The 18,675-nt window shown below is 29.6% G+C and overlaps 1 protein-coding gene across 1 annotated transcript in view; it reads right to left on the bottom strand.

Moving 5' to 3' along the window:
* Nucleotides 1–352: 352 nt before the first annotated feature.
* LOC118203940 (selenoprotein N-like) overlaps nucleotides 353–18,675 on the bottom strand; it is a 42,205-nt gene continuing 23,882 nt past the window's right edge. The window contains exons 7-8 of the mRNA XM_035376255.2: nucleotides 6,186–6,361; nucleotides 353–4,842 (exon numbers count right to left, since the gene is read on the bottom strand). Coding sequence (XP_035232146.1) covers nucleotides 4,746–4,842; nucleotides 6,186–6,361 — 273 coding nt within the window. The 3' untranslated portion in view covers nucleotides 353–4,745. The remainder of the gene's footprint in view (nucleotides 4,843–6,185; nucleotides 6,362–18,675) is intronic.

Below are 18,675 nucleotides of genomic sequence, written 5' to 3'. Positions count from 1 at the left end.
AGATTCTACAAAAGTCATCATAAAAAGTATTTTGATATAATTAATTTTATGTTAAATAAATTATGTTGAGTTTGATTGTACATCTGCATTGAATATTACAGGCATGGAATATTATGGACCATAATGTCTATTTCTAATTATACAAATATATGCATTTTAATATCCTGAAAAATCAAATATGTACAAGAATTATAAATTTGAAGAATATATGAAAGTGAAAGCATGTTTATTCTTCACGAAACATACATCTTCAGATTGCACATAATTCTTAACTCTGTTTAAAGCTACAGGAACAAGAATATGAATATACAAGAGACTGAAGTGTAAGTCCATTATAAAAAAAGAAACAATATTAACTTACATAAACAAATTTTATTCACAAATTTCATGCAAGTTAACATTATATATTTTGAGTAACAATATATATATATATATTATATATCCAAAGAGGCATTATATTCGACATCCTGCTAAAAATACAAGAACTTACTTAATATAAATGGACATAAAAGGGAAAGATATTCCCGGTTTATAAATTTTAGTTTGAACAAATTGTTCAGTTTAAGATGATATTTCAAAAGAAAAATATCATTTGTGCGTAAATTTCAAGCAAAATTGTGATGGAAACTTTGATTCATTATGCAGAGAAATATGCAAGCTCACAAGAAGTTAAATCTAAAGCCTCACTGCAGTGCATAACAAAATTTAAAATTGCTGACATAATAAAAGCCACATTGGCATATAACAACATTTTATAAGCATTTAAGTATTTCTAAGTACAATAATTTCTATAACTAGAATTATAACTTTAAATTAGATCTATTTTTCTAAGTACTGGATTATATACATTTAAACAACACATAAATAAATTACATAAAAGCATCAAAGTGCATATAAATTTGTTCATATCAAAATATGTGTAGTTCTAACATCCACCGCACCACCCAACAGTGTGCTTCTATGATGCAGTATCATAATACAAAACTACATAATATTTTGTGATGAACAAGATGAAAAGACCATCTATAAAAATAACCCCTTAACATACATCAAAGATTTAATTAAATCTATATTTTAGAGAGAAGTTTTAACAGGAAAACAAGTACAGTTAAATATATTTTATTTAAATGTAACAAGAAGTACTGCTTTAAATTATGCATTAAAATGAATAATATTAGACATGAAAAATTTAGGACCAAAATGAAAAAGTACTTCCTGAGTAAAAATGTTAATTTTTCTAAACAAAATTCTAATGCACTCAATTAAAAACAACTCATATCAAGTTCCAATTATTTTTCTAAATAGCATCCATTTACATCTAGAAACATGATACAAATTGTAAGTATTATTAAATCTCAATATTAAATATTAATTAAAAATTATGGCAATACAAAAAATTTAGAAGTACTCGGTTTAATTTTCCGAAGAAAATTATTTTCACAACCAAAACAAATATATCTTTACATTTTAAAACCAAATTAACTGGAAGCATGCAAGGAATATTTTCATATATTATTTTGAATGATGAGTAAATAAAATAAAATGCATATTTTGCAATGTATCTCTTTACATTCAAAATCATAACAGAGGTGTTTCACATAATTTTGACAACTATTTTTTAAAAAATATTTCATTGAACAAAGGAAAAAACTCAATTAAAACACAGAGCTAAACAAGCTAAACAAATTTTAGATAATTAGTTGAACTTTGATGTAATGTATTACACTGATCAACAACAATAACAAAAACAAAAACCTTTCTCTGATACTTTGGAAATTAAACCTAAACTTATTTTAGAGGCTGATTTCAAAAATAGCATCTCTCTGCCTATATCAGCTTTATTTCCAAATCTGAAGTGATACAGCCATCTTAGATCTTTATATGAGCAGATAATCCCAAATATATAGTGACAAATGGAGATTTTGCCTACTTTTCTTTCCTAAATATGACAACAATTCATACTTATTCTAACAAGTCACTCTATCATTATGAAAGAAATGTGTGAGATAAATTTAAACCTAAAAAAGTTAAGACATCATGAGCATCAATTGAAGATTTGTGTTAACAACTAAAAATGATGAACCTCTCCTTGTTCAATAAAATGAATATTAATCTTATGTGCCCGATACTGAACTATAAAAAAATTACCAATAAATTTGAAAAAGTGGACTTCAAGAAAATCTATAATAGTTTGTCAACTTTTAAGAGAGAGACCAAATCACATATCAACTATGTCTGATGAAATAATTCAAGACAACTTAGAATAAAGAAGGTTTTTTTTTATTATTTTACTTGAAGTAAATAAGGAAAGTGACAGGAGGCATTTTTAATGGCCCCTAAATAAATAAGTTCACATTTCATAAATTCCAATAACATAATTAACCTTTAACTCTTGTTATGGCATCTCATAGACATGTTTAGCAAGGAAATGTGCTTTTACATTTTCAAATGGAAAATCAGAATCACCCCACTCAATAACTCCATAAAATCATCTAACAAGATCATGTACTAAACATAATTTATATATGAAGTTCTTACAACTAGTAATATTTATTTTAGTACCAAATTGAGCATGTTGGTAACTACAATATTCTTTTTTTTTTCCTTTTTGTCATTTCTCTGACTCCAGTACATTACTTAATGATAGTTTTTGCTTTTAAAATGGTATTTCGTACAGAATTTGCATTGCTTTTAGAAAATCTTTGTAAAGATGGCTACATATTCTTCAAATAAATATACAAAAATAACTGCCAATCTAACTCAGAAACAAGTGATCTCAGATGCTGATAAATGTAATAATTATAGTTTTAACTGAGAGTAAACATGAAGGTGATAAAGTATCTGTTCCTAAGAAAGATGATGCAATAGAATTTGTGAATTATATTATAAATATTACAAAAATATTATTATTCAAAATTAATTCCCATGATATGATTCTTAGAAATCAATCTTATATACTGGAAAAAGGTTTTCTACATAAAAAAACATTCTAGAAACATAAAATCTAAAAGCAAAACTTTAATTAACCCAATCAAGATAAAGTAGAACTATAACTTCACTAACAGCCATACTAGAACCTAAGTATTCTTCTCTGTCCTGCTAACATGTAATCTGCTGCTTCTTTCTTGTGTTAACTGTACATTACTTACATGACATACATGTAATAGTATATTACTTAGTATAATACTGTATATAACTTATAAAAATGTGAAGAGCACAAAAATTACTGTTGAAGGACGGGCATAGACACTGCACCTATTTAGCTGTATATGTCAAGAATGCTTTGTCAGAAGTAAAGAAGTATTAAACCATTCATGATTATGGTTACACGTTCATTCTAATATCTACAGCATCATTAAAAATGTTTCCACATGCACATGTGCACAAGCACATATATATCTATTTAGTTCAATTGGCATTAAGGTAAATATGATGCATCACTTAAGCTATAGCTGATATGATAAAACTGATGCTATTTTTGAATTCAGCACTACAAATATGTTTAGAAATAAGTATGAACTTTAAGGCACCAGTCTGTATATTGATCAAGATGATATTAGTCAAACAGTTCAAAAACAATTTTCTTACTCATAAATAAAAACCAGAGTTACCAATAACAAAATTTACAGCAATAAACATATTTGGATATAATACATTATAGCAAAACACACTAAATTTATGTGTCATATATGCAATTTAAATTTCACTTTCAAAATTAATAATCACATCACAAAAGATAAACTTATATGGTGTTAGAAATGATCCAATATTTAGTGTTTAGCTTTTCATTATACATACTTAATTTTCCTTTTTCATTATACATACTTAATTTATAACTCCACCTTTTTCATTATACATACTTAATTTATAACATCAAATATATTTTGCAAATATAAAGTTAGTAGTAAAACATTTAACTGTGGCAACCTCAGTGACCAATTAGTCCTCAGTCTAGAAATAGATCAAAATATAGGCAGGTCAAGCTAATACAAATCTGGCTTCTATGTAACAAATCTCAGTTCAGCCTTCCTGCTCATTTACCTCTCTCAAAGACATTTAGACTCTCATGGCACCATATTTCCCCTCCTTGCTAACAGATGGCACTGTGAGACAGAAGAAGCAGCAGCTAAAGTAAGCCAACACTGAAGTTTTATCATATGATAAAAAATTGTAGAAAAATAACTTCTGCTAAACCTTAAAAATTTAATTTCCTCTTTTTATCAGATATATAAAATACTTCAAAGTGGACATAAGCAAACAGTCACAGAAAAAAAAAAAAAAAAAAAAAAAAAAAAAAGTTAATAAATGCAAAAATATGATAGCAGAATATCATATAATAAATACATATATTACCTGTTCTGCAGATCTAGAAACAGACATAAACTTGTATAAAAATCATTAAATTCTTATTTATAATCATACTTTCAAAATTTAATAATTTTTAAAATTTAGAAACAAGAATAAAAGTTAAATTCAACAATTTTTCAACTCATAAAATAAAATTCCATGTTAAAATTTGTAAGGGGTTGACAATTATGGACAAGAACCGGGAAAAATATCACAGTTACAAATAGTAAGTTTTCTTTTGAGCTGCAGTTCTGCAATTCTTTAGAAAATGCAAGAATTGTAGAATAATTTCATATAAATCTAATTTTTATAGTTATTTGAATCCCTTATCACAACAGCCCCCCCAGAATAATAACAGCAGTCATATTGTTGTTATTATTATTATTATTTTTTTCTTTTTACAATTCTTTTTTGGATGCAACTTTTGAAACTGTGCTCTTCAGTAATCCTAACTCCAAAAATTCTTGATAACGCTTTTCAACTGGATCTTGAATCCTATTAGGAAATTAAATACTTCATTATTAAAATACTCAAAATGCATTTTACAGAAAGATGATAACAAAACTTTATATTAGAAATAATGAACGATTTTACTACTATTATATAAGTTAAAATATATTATTTAATTATTTAATCTTAATAAAGCACTGTTTCATCACTGCTTATAAAATGGCCTCAGACTCAATTGAAAGAAAGTTAGGGCATTTTTTTTCCACATTTTTCCCTATTTAATAAACTTTATTTCCATGTTTAAAGCTGCTAATATTGTTACTCACTTTGTGACAATTATGTTAATTCTCTAAAAATTAATGTTCTGTTGTTCTTTTGTGTTAGGCAAATAAACCCAATCACAAAGATGATGCAGAGTTTAATTGCACGAATTTGATTCCAATTTAAGACTAGCGGGGATTGTTTTTTACTTTCAATTTAGATTTAGTATGTGGCAGTTGAATTTCTCTTTGTTACATTGGCTCTGAATTTAGTAACTTAGATATAAATCTGAATTTTACTTTTAGATATAGATATTTTCAGTCGACCATTTGATTTAGAAAATCTACATTGTTTGTTAGCTGTATGGGACAGCTATTTGTTACAAGCTGTGAGCTAACATTTATTCAAATGTACTAATTTACAAAATACAAACAATTAATTCCCTCCAAAAGTTGTTATTAATTAATGGCTTCTTTCTTTGAAAAGGATAATACAGATTCCAAATTTGGAATTTTAACCCCTTTTTATGTTAATAAATTAAATATGTAACATTATGTTACATACTTTATTTTTTATGTTAATAAATTAAATGTTAACTTCATAATAATAAAGAAAACAATATCATTCACATATAGTAATTACATTATTAATATCACAATATTACACAATAACAACACAGAATACTACTTGGGGGAGGATACTGGAATTAATTAAGTTTCCAGTTCTTCAAAATAATGTGATGGTTTACAAATTGAATATCAGCCTGAATAGTTTTTGAGAAAAGCAGTAACATTTAGAAAATTTATCATGTTACAGATTCACAATCAAAATTGAACTGGAAATCAAACTTACAGTACCGTAATTAGATACAAGCAATTTTTAAGAAATACAGATAGGATTTCAAAATGATCGAATTATGGGACATAGCCCCATAGAGGAAAATCATCCATTTGGTCAATATGTAATCAAATAATGATGTCAAAAGATGTAATAAAGTAATTTAGTACAGCTAAAATTATAATAAAAGAAAACACAGATCTAAAATACAAACAAAAGATGACAATATTAGTATAAATACAGATTAACAATTTTTAATTTGAAATTAACACAGCATTTTTTAAACATACCCTAAGAAAAAAGAACTATCTTCATCGTCCAATGCCAATAGAACATTTGCATTAACATGATGAATGACACTCCCATTAGGGAAGAAGATAATGGACTCTACAGGAAATTCATACTTTTCTAGGCATATATGAGCAAGTCTTGAAGCTTCTGGATTATGCTCTTGTTTTTGCAAAGCCTGAAATGGAAGGTAGGGAGGATAGATTAAATAAGTTAATGCTACTATAGAATTAAAATTTTTTGACAGATTATTAAATCATCACTATTTACAAATTACGATGTTACAACCGGGAAGAAGTAAACAGCTATTTTGAATGAGCTGTTAAAATTAAATTTGGATTTAATATATATCTTGGAATTAGAAATGGTTGAAAAATTATTGTTAGCTCAACTTACATAAAGTTTTAATTTGTTAGCCAGACTTTCTCTTGGCATTGCTGTATGTATGATTTATTTTTTCATATTAAAATTTGTTCCCAAAATTAATTCCAGTTACCAAGTAAAATAAAATAAAAAAAAAATTAAACTTAATTCAGTTAGAAAATGTCAAATTATTAGACAAGTCAACAATGATTTTTTTTAAATTTATCTCTACTGTAGATGTCTGTTTAACCACATAAATCTATGTGGTTATCACATCCAATGGTGTGTGCAGCTAGGAGAAACTTTTCTGAGAAATGAGTCTCCCTTCTACCATTGGAAGGTTCCTAAGATTCCTCCTTCTCCTACCACTGGAGAGATACAACATTTTACAATCGAAAATGCTTTGTTTAGAGTTGTGGCCCTTGGAGCTTTTTCACAAAGAACTGGTTTTTGAATAAGTGGACCAATCAAATATCCCAAAAAAGAAAATCTGAGGAAATGCTTCTTTCGATGTGCTGTTCAGGTTAGGCAGTGGATGTGATACTGGTTTTAGTAGACATTAGTCCTATATACACTGCCCCCCCCCAAAAAGAACAGTTCTATATCTACCGTTCTACTGGGCCGACTGACAAAATTCAATATATATTAGATTTATCTATAGCATTATTTTAACATAGGTATTTTGACACAAAATCGGACTTTTAAATAACATATTTCTGAAATAACAATTGGACTTTTTTATATATTTCAATTCTACGAGTGAAATTAAGCCCAAATATTAAATTTTGTAAAATTTGGTGTGAAATTTAAGGGGGAAAAATTTAAAAAATTTATACTGCCACTTTTTTTTCAGTTTGCGCCAAGAATAGTTCATTTGGCAAACTTCTTAATATATGGAAACCTATTTTCCTTTTTGCAGTGTGTGCGAGTGGGAAAAAAATCACATCGTTCTTTCTTTCAAATAATGTTCTTTATATTATATTTTATGTTATTATTTTAAATACATATTTTTCTTCTTTTTTGAATTTCATTTTAATTGTTTAAGTTGCATGGTGTCTTACTGTTTTAAAAATTTCTATTTACTCATTTGAACTGCGTAGTTTAAATTAAAAGGGGCATCTTTTTTTAATTTTTTTCAAATAGTTTTCTTTATACTATATTTTTTAGTCATAGTTATTATTTTAGGTAATTTTTTTGTGTTGCATTCTCTTCAGATAATTGTTTTAAAATTTTCTATTCATTCATTCGAGCTGCACATTTTAAATATATTTATTAATAGAAACTTTCCACAATTTGATTTTATTTATTTGAATTGCGTTTCTTTCGGAAGAATACTTTGTGACCCAGACTATAATGCATTTGAAAACTGCATATATTAAAAGAGAAAATACAGTAAAGCACAGTTAACACCCTTTCAATACTCCTACAGCCCTCTTGAATGAGATCTGTCTCAATGATAATTGTTGGAGAGCTACATGAATGGCTTTCAGTTCTCCATCAAAGTGAGTGGAGTAAGCCCCTAAAGGTATGTAGAAACTGAAAAGCTTGCTAAAAACTCCAGCTCGAGCCCCTTGAATTCTATCGGTCAAAGGGCCATCCATATATACATGTATTCCTTTCTTTAGCCCGAAAACGTTGCTCAATTGTTTCCAAAGCTATAGTTCTTATTTACTCTGGACTCATTTCCTTCTTATCAACTTTCATTTCCAGGTCAACCACACATCAAGGAAGCTATAATCCACCGGATTTAGTAAAAACAGCAGTGCCAGTTTCAGTGTTCTTAAATGAATGTATTGTTTTAGGTGAGACACACACTGCAAAAAGACATTTTGTGTCTTCAGATTTCATTGTTTATTATAATCATAATTCCTCCAATGAGGGTTACTTGGTAGACGAATAAGTCTCTGGAAAAGGATGAAAGCATTTTTCTGAATCAGGTTTATCATTGGTTGGTTTTCTGATACCAACTGCACTGCCAGAATGGGAGTCATTTTAACAGCCCTGATTATAATGCGCAGTGCCTGATTTTGGAAGACCTCCAGACGTTGTATCACATCTCGTATAGCCGAGATCAATATCTCGCAGCAGCAATGTAGTATTGGTCGAATATACATTTTATACGTCAGGTTGAGAGTCTCTCTACCACAAGCCCATTTAACACCAGCTAAACGTTTAAAAATAGGTAATCTATGCTCTGCCTTAGCAACTACATGCTCTGCATGCTTTCTTCAGGTTAGACACTTGTCAAAAATACAGCAAAGATAGGTAGCACCATCCGTCTGCTGCAAAACCGACTTCTCATACATTAGTGTCTAGGAGTAAAGTGTTGTCTGTTGAGATAGAAAAACTGACAAGTAGTCTATCCCTGATTAACTCTCATATTATTAGTTGAATACCACTCCTCAAGTTTCTGGAGCGCAGAGTTTAAGATTCGGTTTAAACCATCTTGATCTTTTTTTTTTAGCTCTGGCCCATACTACAAGATCATCAGCAAAAAGGGCAGTGTTCACGATTTCATCTGATTATAAGATGTCTAGTAGGTCGTTAATAAAAATGTTAAAGAGAATAGGGCTAACAACTGTGCCCTGAGGCAAACCCGTTTTAACTTGTTTATATTTTGAAGTGCTGGTGCCATAACGAGTATTTTTGACGAGTAGCACAAAAACATTGGGTCAAGAAATGTTTTAACCAAAGGAACATTTCTCCGCCAACACCGAATGTCTGAAATTTTTGAACAGCCTTTAACCTCCAAACGTTATCATAAGCTGCCTGGAAATCTACATAAACAGCCAGTACCGAATTTTGTTCATCAAGTGCATCTTTGACTGGCTTAAGAATACAACTTGTTGACTTGTAGAATGGTAATTTCTAAATCCCGCTTGTTTGGAAGATATTAAACCATTGGTTTCCAAGTACCACTTAAGACGGGAAACAATCATTCTCTCCATTATCTTTGATAACACACTAGTTAAAGCAATTGGTCTATAGCTGTCCACATCCTGCTGTGGTTTGTTCTTTTTAAGAATTGGGATCAAGACGGCCTTTTTCCAGGCAGGGAACAGTCGAGTTCCAACTCTTATTATAGAGCTTCAGGAGGACATTCAGGGTGTTTTCGTCAAAATTCTTTAAAAATTCAATATTCAATTTGCAATTCAGAAATAGGAAAATCTCTATTAAAAACCGAAGGTCAGTGAGAGCTGGAAGAAAATTTCTCGATAATTGTTTTTCTAAAGATCTTTTAGCTCTTCTTTAGATCGTTTTTTAAATGCTGTCTTTTGCAATAAAATGAGTTAAAAGCATCCGCAATGACCAGATCATCCGTCAGTATTTTTGACCCTACTTTCATGGGTTCTCTTCCCTGAACACTCTCTTCCTTTTTCACTCCATTCACAAAATTATAAACTTTTTCCCCGTCCTTTCTATAATCCATATTAGTAATGAAATCATTAAAGCATTTTTTTTTTGGCCACAATAATTTCTTTTCTAAGGATGGCTACACTTCTTCTCCATCTTTTTTCTTCTTAATGGCTTGCTTTTTTCTTTTCAGGCATTCTGCAAGTATATTAAAAAGCATACAACTTTTTGAAACATACTGGTATTTCTGACCTTAATTTTAAATATATTTATTGCCTTCCACTTCAAAAGGGCCCACAATCGGCCAAGCAGTAAAGTCGCTGAATACAGGTAGTTCGTTCCAGTGTTCGAATCCCGGCGAATGGGCTGGTTGCATAAGCGTTTTCATAGTTTTTCGCAGGTCTAATGTGTATACGATTTGGTTTCATTTAGAAAGTTTTTCACGAAGGCATCCCTCCTTTAAGGCAGATAGCCAGGCTTTGCCGTAACTTAATAATCCAAATCAATCCATTTCATCAGTATTTGGTCAGAGTCTTTATCAGTCTTTACAGTTAAGCATTTTGATGGAATGAGATGAAAGGAAAGACTAGTTTCATAAAGAGGGAAAACGTCTTTAGCTGATATACCTCACAGGATAAATTCTGGAATCATTAAATAATTTGACTGAGAAATTATGGGATCTTCTGTTTATGATATGATATGATGTTCTATGAAGTAAATTAAATTTATACAACCATATAGTTGAAAACCAGTCGCTCTTCACTTTAATCTGAAATGATATCGTTTTTGTCTTTTCTGCTCAACTGATGGTATTTGCTGGTGTAAACGTCCAAGTGTTTTCTCTTTGAACACCCAAATTCCTTGAAGTATTCTGAAACTATATTAAAAAGCATCAAACCTTTTGAAATATCATTGTATATCTGACAGCCAAATTTCCCTTCAAATTTTTGCTTACTTTTCTCCCTAATTTCCTTCTACATTTATTTTCAGTCTCACACAAGAAAATTAAGATTTTTAGATTGTTACACTTCCATAAATTTTGCATTCTTGTCAAATTTTTTAAAATATCAGTTGCATTAAATGCATTTCAGCTGAAGACAGCTTCTAGACATTTTAACTATAAATAAAGTTTAAAGCAAAGTCCAAAGGATAAATATTTGAATTAAAAGGTTTTTGTTAAATGAGAAAGAAATAAACCACTCCAGCAGTGCTTATCCTGTACCACCGAGTAACCCAATTCTTATATCGGGTGCAAAAAATCTTAATCATGTTATTTAAAGTTTTTAAGCCTAAAAATTTCTATATTAAAGTAGATGTTTTTTATATAATCTACAACACGAGAGAAAATTACTACTTAAAACATTCTTTCCAAGAGAATTAATGTAAAAGTTTATATCTATATATATGTTTTTTAATGCTGGGACATGACCCAAAGTGTCAATGTCTTGTTTACTTAAGAACATTGTGAAAAAAAAACATCAAACAAACTTTTCTCAGTTTTAGACAATTAAATTAAATTAAAGTAAAGTAGCAGATGATAACACGGTGAAGATAAAAATTTACTTTCACAAATATATATATATATAAAAGAGGAAAAAAGAAAAAAATTTTAAAATGTTATAAATTTGAATATTATCATCTATAATTTTAAAAAATAAGCTTTTCATATTGTATTAATAAATATTTATTACTCAACATTGAGGGAAAAAATTTCATATAATTAATTCTCCATAAAACTTTATTTGAAATTTAAGGTTAAAAATAGCTGTGGCAATTCACTGTAACAAAACCCATAAACCACATTTGGCGTTACTATTGCTCGGGAAAAAAAGTGCCAAATTTCAGAACGCGAAAATATGTAAATTCATGTATATCTTAGAAAATTTTGAATAAAAAAGTCTAATTTTTTGTAGGTATGCTTAGAAATACACCTACTTTAAGATGATGGTAAAAATTTTATAGGTTATAATTCAAAATGTTTTTGTAAAATTTATAAAATTTATTTAAAAATAAATCATAAAAAATGGTTGAATTTTATTTGGAATGAACATAAATTTCGAAATGTGAAAGGAAGAATAAAAAAAGTTTAATAAAAAATGAGACATCAATAAATATATACGAAATTCAATTAACATTGAGGAGCTAAAATTTTGAGAGCTAATTTCTTAAAAACTACTCGTGCAATTTTTACAAAACTTGGTAGTCTGGCATAATTTGAGTCATAGAATCGAAATATGAAAAAAAAAAAAAATGGCATGTCATTTAAGAAAAAGTCAGATTTTGTGTCAAAATACCCCATGTTAGAATGATGCTATATATAAATCTAATATATATTTTAAGTATCTTATCCACTTTCGAGACATGAAAAACGCAATTTGAATTTCGTCAATCGGCCCAGTAGAACAGGACATATATAGAACTCTCTCTCTCTCTTTTTTTTTTTTTTGGCGCAGTGTACATCTTTTTAGTTACCATCTTTCAGCAGATTTTCATTTTTACTTCCTGACAAAAATACAAACATAATCAATGCAGAATTTTGTTGTTCAAAAAATGTTAGGTTTTCAAAGCGAACATAGTATTCAAATGTTAGTTCTGAATTTATCTACAGGCTTTGTTGTGACTTGTCATTATGTTGTTGTTACATATGGCTTTATTAGAAACATCAATCCAAACATATAAAACAGCTCAAGTATCACACAAGAACAATGACAGATATAATAATAATAATAATAATAATAATAATAATAATAATAATAATAATAATAAAAAGAACAAACATTTAAAAGCTCTGGCATTCCAGTATAGTTTACTTATCTACAGAGTTCTGGGCATATAAGAAGATGCTCTGCATTCATGATGCCTGAATTGCAAATCTGGCATATCCCAAATGTAAGGATGCCAATTTAATAAGGATGATGTGACATGCAATCATGGCCTGCTTGCAGTCTGAAGTTTGGCACAGCCTCTTTTGCAAAGGCTGAACTGCTTAAATTTTACTTTTCAATGAAGAATAATAAGTATTTCAGTATTAAATTCAATATAGACACCAGAAGAACTTTTCCAAAATCTCAATGAAGAAAAGAATATTAGTGTCTCTCACTATTTATGCATCATTTATTACTAAGCACTAAACTAAAATGCCGTAGGATTTGTATTACAAAGCAATTTTCCTCCTTTTGTATTTGCTGCATTGTGTATTTGACTGCTCATACCTTTGGAGGCATGGAGTATAAAGAAGGAGATGAAACTCGTATTACCGCTTTCCCCCAAAATGGTCCACTTTTTGTTGCATTATTTATAGACGGTGCTGCAGTCATCACCCGTTCACCTTACTGTAGTATTTTACATGGGCAATAACAGCAGAAATATGGATTTAATATATAGTGTCTCCCAAAAGTGTTTGTACAATTTAAGAAACTGTAGAAAAATACTATAGACTGGACCTTGAATTCGAATATAAAGCCTAATGTATTTTCATATCATATGCATATGATTTTGAATGAAAAAAATTTAAAAATGTACAGAAGCATAGATAAAACATGCCACAAAAATGATAGTACACTGAAACATTTTCATAAAATTTCATAAATAAAATTATCGTCTTCCACTGGTTTTTTTTTTTTTTTTTTATGTTTGCATTTTGGAGATGTTTAAAAATTCACTTGGCTTTATTCTTTGTTTTCTTACTTCGTTATAATTTATTTAATATTTAAAAACAAGTTGTAGTCATTAAGAAGCAATAAATATAATTCAAAAATTGATAATTTTTCATCATAAGGGTGGAAAACCAATCCAGAATATCGTTAAATTAGTAAATTTATCCCATTCTATGGTGGAGTATGTGATAAAGAAGAAAATTGGATCGAAAATAATGTATTAAGAGTTTATCCCATAAACAGATCACCACTCAATGTGATCAGAGATTTATAGTTAAAAATTTATGAAAAATCCACATTTGTGTTCTGTAAAGGTTTCTATAGAATTTACTAAAAATTTTTCTACTTCAATTTCACTTGAAACTGTTTAACGAGTACTCATCAGCTGGATTACATGGGCACTCTGCTCGAAGAAAATTTTTTTGTGACAAAAATAGAAAGCTTATTCTTTCCTTCGCAAAATCAATGATAAATAATCCTAAAGCATATTGAAACCATGTCTTATTTGCAGATGAAAGCAAATTTAACCTTTTTGGTTATGATGGGCATATAATTGCATGGAGAAGAAAAATGAAGAACTTAATCCCAAGAACTTGGTTGGGACAGTAAAGCATGGGAGTGGAGGTGTCCTTGCATGGGGGAGGGCTGCATGTCAGCGTCAGAATTAGGTAATTTAGTATTTATTGATGGCATAATGAACCATGGTCTTAATTTAAATATTTTAAAAGGTAATTTAAAATCATCCACCCAAAACTTGGGTACTGGAAACAACTTTATTTTTTATCAGGAAATGATCTTAAGCACATGGCCTTAGGCACATGTTTACCTGTGTCTATAATTGTCCACAAGTTCTGTAAACATCCCCTCTGTCACTAGATTAAAACCTGATAGAATGCATTTGAAGAGAATTAGAGATTAGAGCAGGAAGACACCACATAAAACCAAACTAAAAAAAGAAATGATGGAAGAATGAAGAGGCATTGATGCAGATATTACCCCCATCTCACCAAAAAAACTGATGAACTGTTTAACAAGTACTCATAAGACTCATAAATGTCCAGAAATTTGAAAGCTGTCATAAATGCTGCAAGATATCCTACAAAAAAAAAAAAAAAAAAAAAAAAAAAAAAAAAAAAAAAGAAAGAAAGAAATAACACAATATTTACTAATATGTGCACGTTTCTTTAGTGTACAAAGACTTTTGGGAGGAAATTTTGTTATTTTTTTATCATTGATTTTCTAAAGGGAAAAAAAGATCCTTTCATTATGTTTATAAAATAATTAATGTATTTTTGCTGAGAAAAATTTATAGGTATTACTAAAAAATTCTCATTCTCAAATATTAATATATATATATATATATATATTTGAATAAAGCCAGATTTTACTGAAACTTGTAAATATACGAACACTTTTGGGAGCCACTATATATTTTCATTATGAATAAGACATCTAATGGAACTTATTTCATCTCTGGATGCAACAGTGGCTATGAAACTTTAAGGCAAACTTGGGAATAAAGAATCCAAGCCTATTTAGAACTCCAAAGGTAAACAAAATTTATATTATATGCCTAATCACAATTAGATGAATTTATATAACTTGTCAGAATGTCTGGATTGTTAGTGAATAAAAGAGGATATTTACTTAATGCTTATAAAAAAAGTAGTAAATTGAAAATCAATTAAATATCGCATATAACTTAGTTGAATTTAATGTGCATCTGCATTTTGTACATGAAAGCAGGCAATCTTTAGATCCTTATATGCATCATATTATATGTAATAAAATCCTTATATGTATCATTTGATGCAAAATTCTTGTATAAAGCTAGATAGTTCTTAGAAGCTTGATTAGACAGCAAAAGCCATTTGTAAATTGCATGCTACTATCTGAATATTTCAACACATACATCTTTACTAATGTAATTTAATTATTGCTGATCTGGCGGGATGATGTATGATTCAAAATGATTTATTTCATTAATTTTTATATGCAGTCTTCTAATTATAATATTGATTAAGAACAATGAGCTGTGAAGTGCCAAATTACAGGAAAAAAAATTAGAAGTTTGATTGCAACTTACAGGTTTCTTCCCAACATTACACTTTGAGAACAAACTGCAATTAAGTGATTTTCTAAATAGTTTTCAGAAGATTCATGTGAGTTTGAACTATTAATTAAACATGCATATACATATTAAGCAGCAGCACTTTCTAGCTACCAGCAAAATGAATAAGGGGTTTGGTTTCATTTGGTTTATTTAAATAGGGCTTGATTAAATTGGTTTATTTAAATAAGCCCTCACAGGCTATCTGTTCAAGGGGAGGGACAACTTTGTAGATGATTTTTTATGGGAAACTGATTTGTATACATATTACACATGGAGAAAACCATGAAAACGACCATGCAGCCAGCCTGTTCTCCAGGATTCGAACCCTGGATTGAACTACTAGGGTTCAGCGACTTTTATCGCTTGGTTACTGGTGGGCCAAAGAACAAGGGGCTTGCAAACTGAACACAAATTTAACAAAGGGATAATTCTAGGCTCCTATAGCTCACCACTGTGTGTAACAGTGGAAAACAATATTGCTAAGATTGTTTCAGGATTATTTCTGCAATTACCGTTACATTTTTTTAATTAAATTTTTACACAAAAATAAAAAGTTTTTATTTAATTCAACTTGCTTCTTTCATTGCAAGTCTTCAATGGTTGAAAATGAGATATTAAACTGAGAATAAAAAAGTAAATAGTTACTGCAAGAAAAATGGGCTTAGTTTACAATAGGTAATGATATTTTTTAAATACAGCAGCAAACATACATTAAGTATTCCGATATTAAACAGGCAATTTTCCAGCAAATGTACTAGACTCTATCAGATTAGTACTAGACTCGGAGTGATATCAATGTACCAATTCAATAAATTAATATAAAAAAAGTGTGTGTGGGGGGGGGAATATTTTTTCCAGTAAAATATAGCACATGCAAAGCATTTTTTTCCCCCCTTCAGAAAGGTACATGTACCAATTTGAAACTTATGTTGACTTTAACAGAGAGAAAATATCAGCTCATTATAACTGCGGTAAGAATTTTCTAACCATAAAAAATACATTACTTAGGTCATTAAATGAAGTAGAATGATCTACTTTGGAAACCTATTGACTACATTTATTTTAGGGCCAAAAAAAAAAAAAAAAAAAAAAAAAAACCACTGTTGTAGGTAATCAGAGTGATATGTAATTTAACCATGGACAATAGCTCAATGTCTACATACATATCTCTTGGGAGTAAAGAATTTGGCACATGTAGTTTTAAAATACTAAAGATCTACAGTATTTCTTTAAGTTAAAATGTTCCATTTATTCATTAGAAGTTAGTTCAAAATACAAACAGGACAATAATTAAAGATATATTGAATTAGTTCTAATTTGATTATTTTTTCAATTAAAATTTCTTCATTAAATTTTTAATTTTTATTAGCTTTTTACGAATATAGAATATTTGTTAAATTCAAATTTCATTCCTTGCAGCAATGGTGCAATAGAATTATTTAAATCTAATTTAACTTTACTATTGTGAAACAATTTTGAATTAGTTCTAATATATTTTTTTACTGCTGTCATCCTTTAATTATGAATAATATAGAGTTCAGAGTAACCAGAAAACTTAACTGGATTTAAATCGGACTACTATTTAAGAATCTTTTCATACTGATATATAACATAATTCAGCCCTTCTAATATAACAAAGGTATGAAAATTTTTAACAGAAAATGATGAAAATATCAAAATCAAAATTGATGTTTGATTCATAAGTAGGAATAACTCATTATCACAGAAAAGAAAATTTACTGACTAAAGCAAAAAATTCTATAATGTTCATTAATATTTTACAACAGTTTATATCAAATTGTGTTATTATACAAGCATTTTACAAAATGGAACAGGGAAAAAACCTAACTAAATTTAACATGCATACATTAAGTATTATTAACAGCAATATGATTATTTTCCTAAAGGGGGATTGAAAATGATCTTCAACTTAATCATTCCTAAAAAGTACAACAATCCTTTAACCACGGAAGCTGTAAATTATATTTTATAGTTTGAAGAATAAAATATAATTACAAGGCGTATTCGGAAACTAAATACCGTTTTGAGGAAAAAAAAAAAAAAAAAAATAGTAAAACAATTTTTTCGAATCCAATTTTACTTTTACATGAAAATACATGTCTTAAACTATTTTTCAACATAGTTTCCGCCAATGATCAAACACTTGTCATAGTGGGTGACCAATTTTGTATACCATCGTCAAAGAAACTTCTCGCCAGTTTCGATAACCACGACTCCACAGCATTTTTTGTGTCATTGTCAGATCCAAAGTCCAAAGCGCTTGTCACCAAGCTCGCACTTCATGTGCAGGAACAAGTGATAGTCGGACGGCGCCAACCCGGCGCAAGTCCGGGCTGTATGGCGGGTAATCGAACTGCTCTCAATGAAACTGTCGAATTAATGATTGAGTGACACCAGCAGTATGGGGCCGAGCATTGTCATGGAGCAACACAATTCCTTTACTGAGCCTTCTTCTTCATTTGTTTTGAATGGCACGCCTTAGTTTTGTTAAAGTCTCACAAACAATATCGTGCCGCATTAATGGTTTCACCTCTGGGAAGAAATTCAGTAAGCAAAACGCCTTTCCTATCCCAGAAGACAGTGCCTATGATTTTTTGTGATGACATTGTCACTTTGAACTTTTGTTTTTTCGGAGAATGAGTGTGTCTCCACTCCATCGATTGTTGTTTCGATTCTGGTGTGAAAAGTTTTCTCCCTCATCACTGTACCGCGTGAGAAATGTCAGGGCACTACCAAGTCGCTTTGTTTTGTGAACATCAGTGAGCATTTTTGGAACACATCGGGAACACAGTTTGTGATAATTCAAGCGGTCAGACACAATTTCGAACAAAACAGTACGTGAAATTTGTGGAAATGCCTCTGAAAGAGTTGTCATTGTGAAGCGTCTGTTCTCATGAATTGCTTCATCAACTTTCCTTACCAAATCATCGCAGAAGGCCGACAACTCCGAGCCTCGGCGTGGACATTTGTTCGACCTACATTAAA

This window comes from Stegodyphus dumicola, chromosome 12 (genome assembly GCF_044657685.1).
Source record: "Stegodyphus dumicola isolate Sdum_Otavi_A_Nest chromosome 12, ASM4465768v1".
NCBI lineage: Eukaryota > Metazoa > Arthropoda > Arachnida > Araneae > Eresidae > Stegodyphus > Stegodyphus dumicola.
The sequence above is the reverse complement of the archived record's forward strand: the minus strand, read 5'-3'. Positions and strand labels throughout refer to the sequence as shown.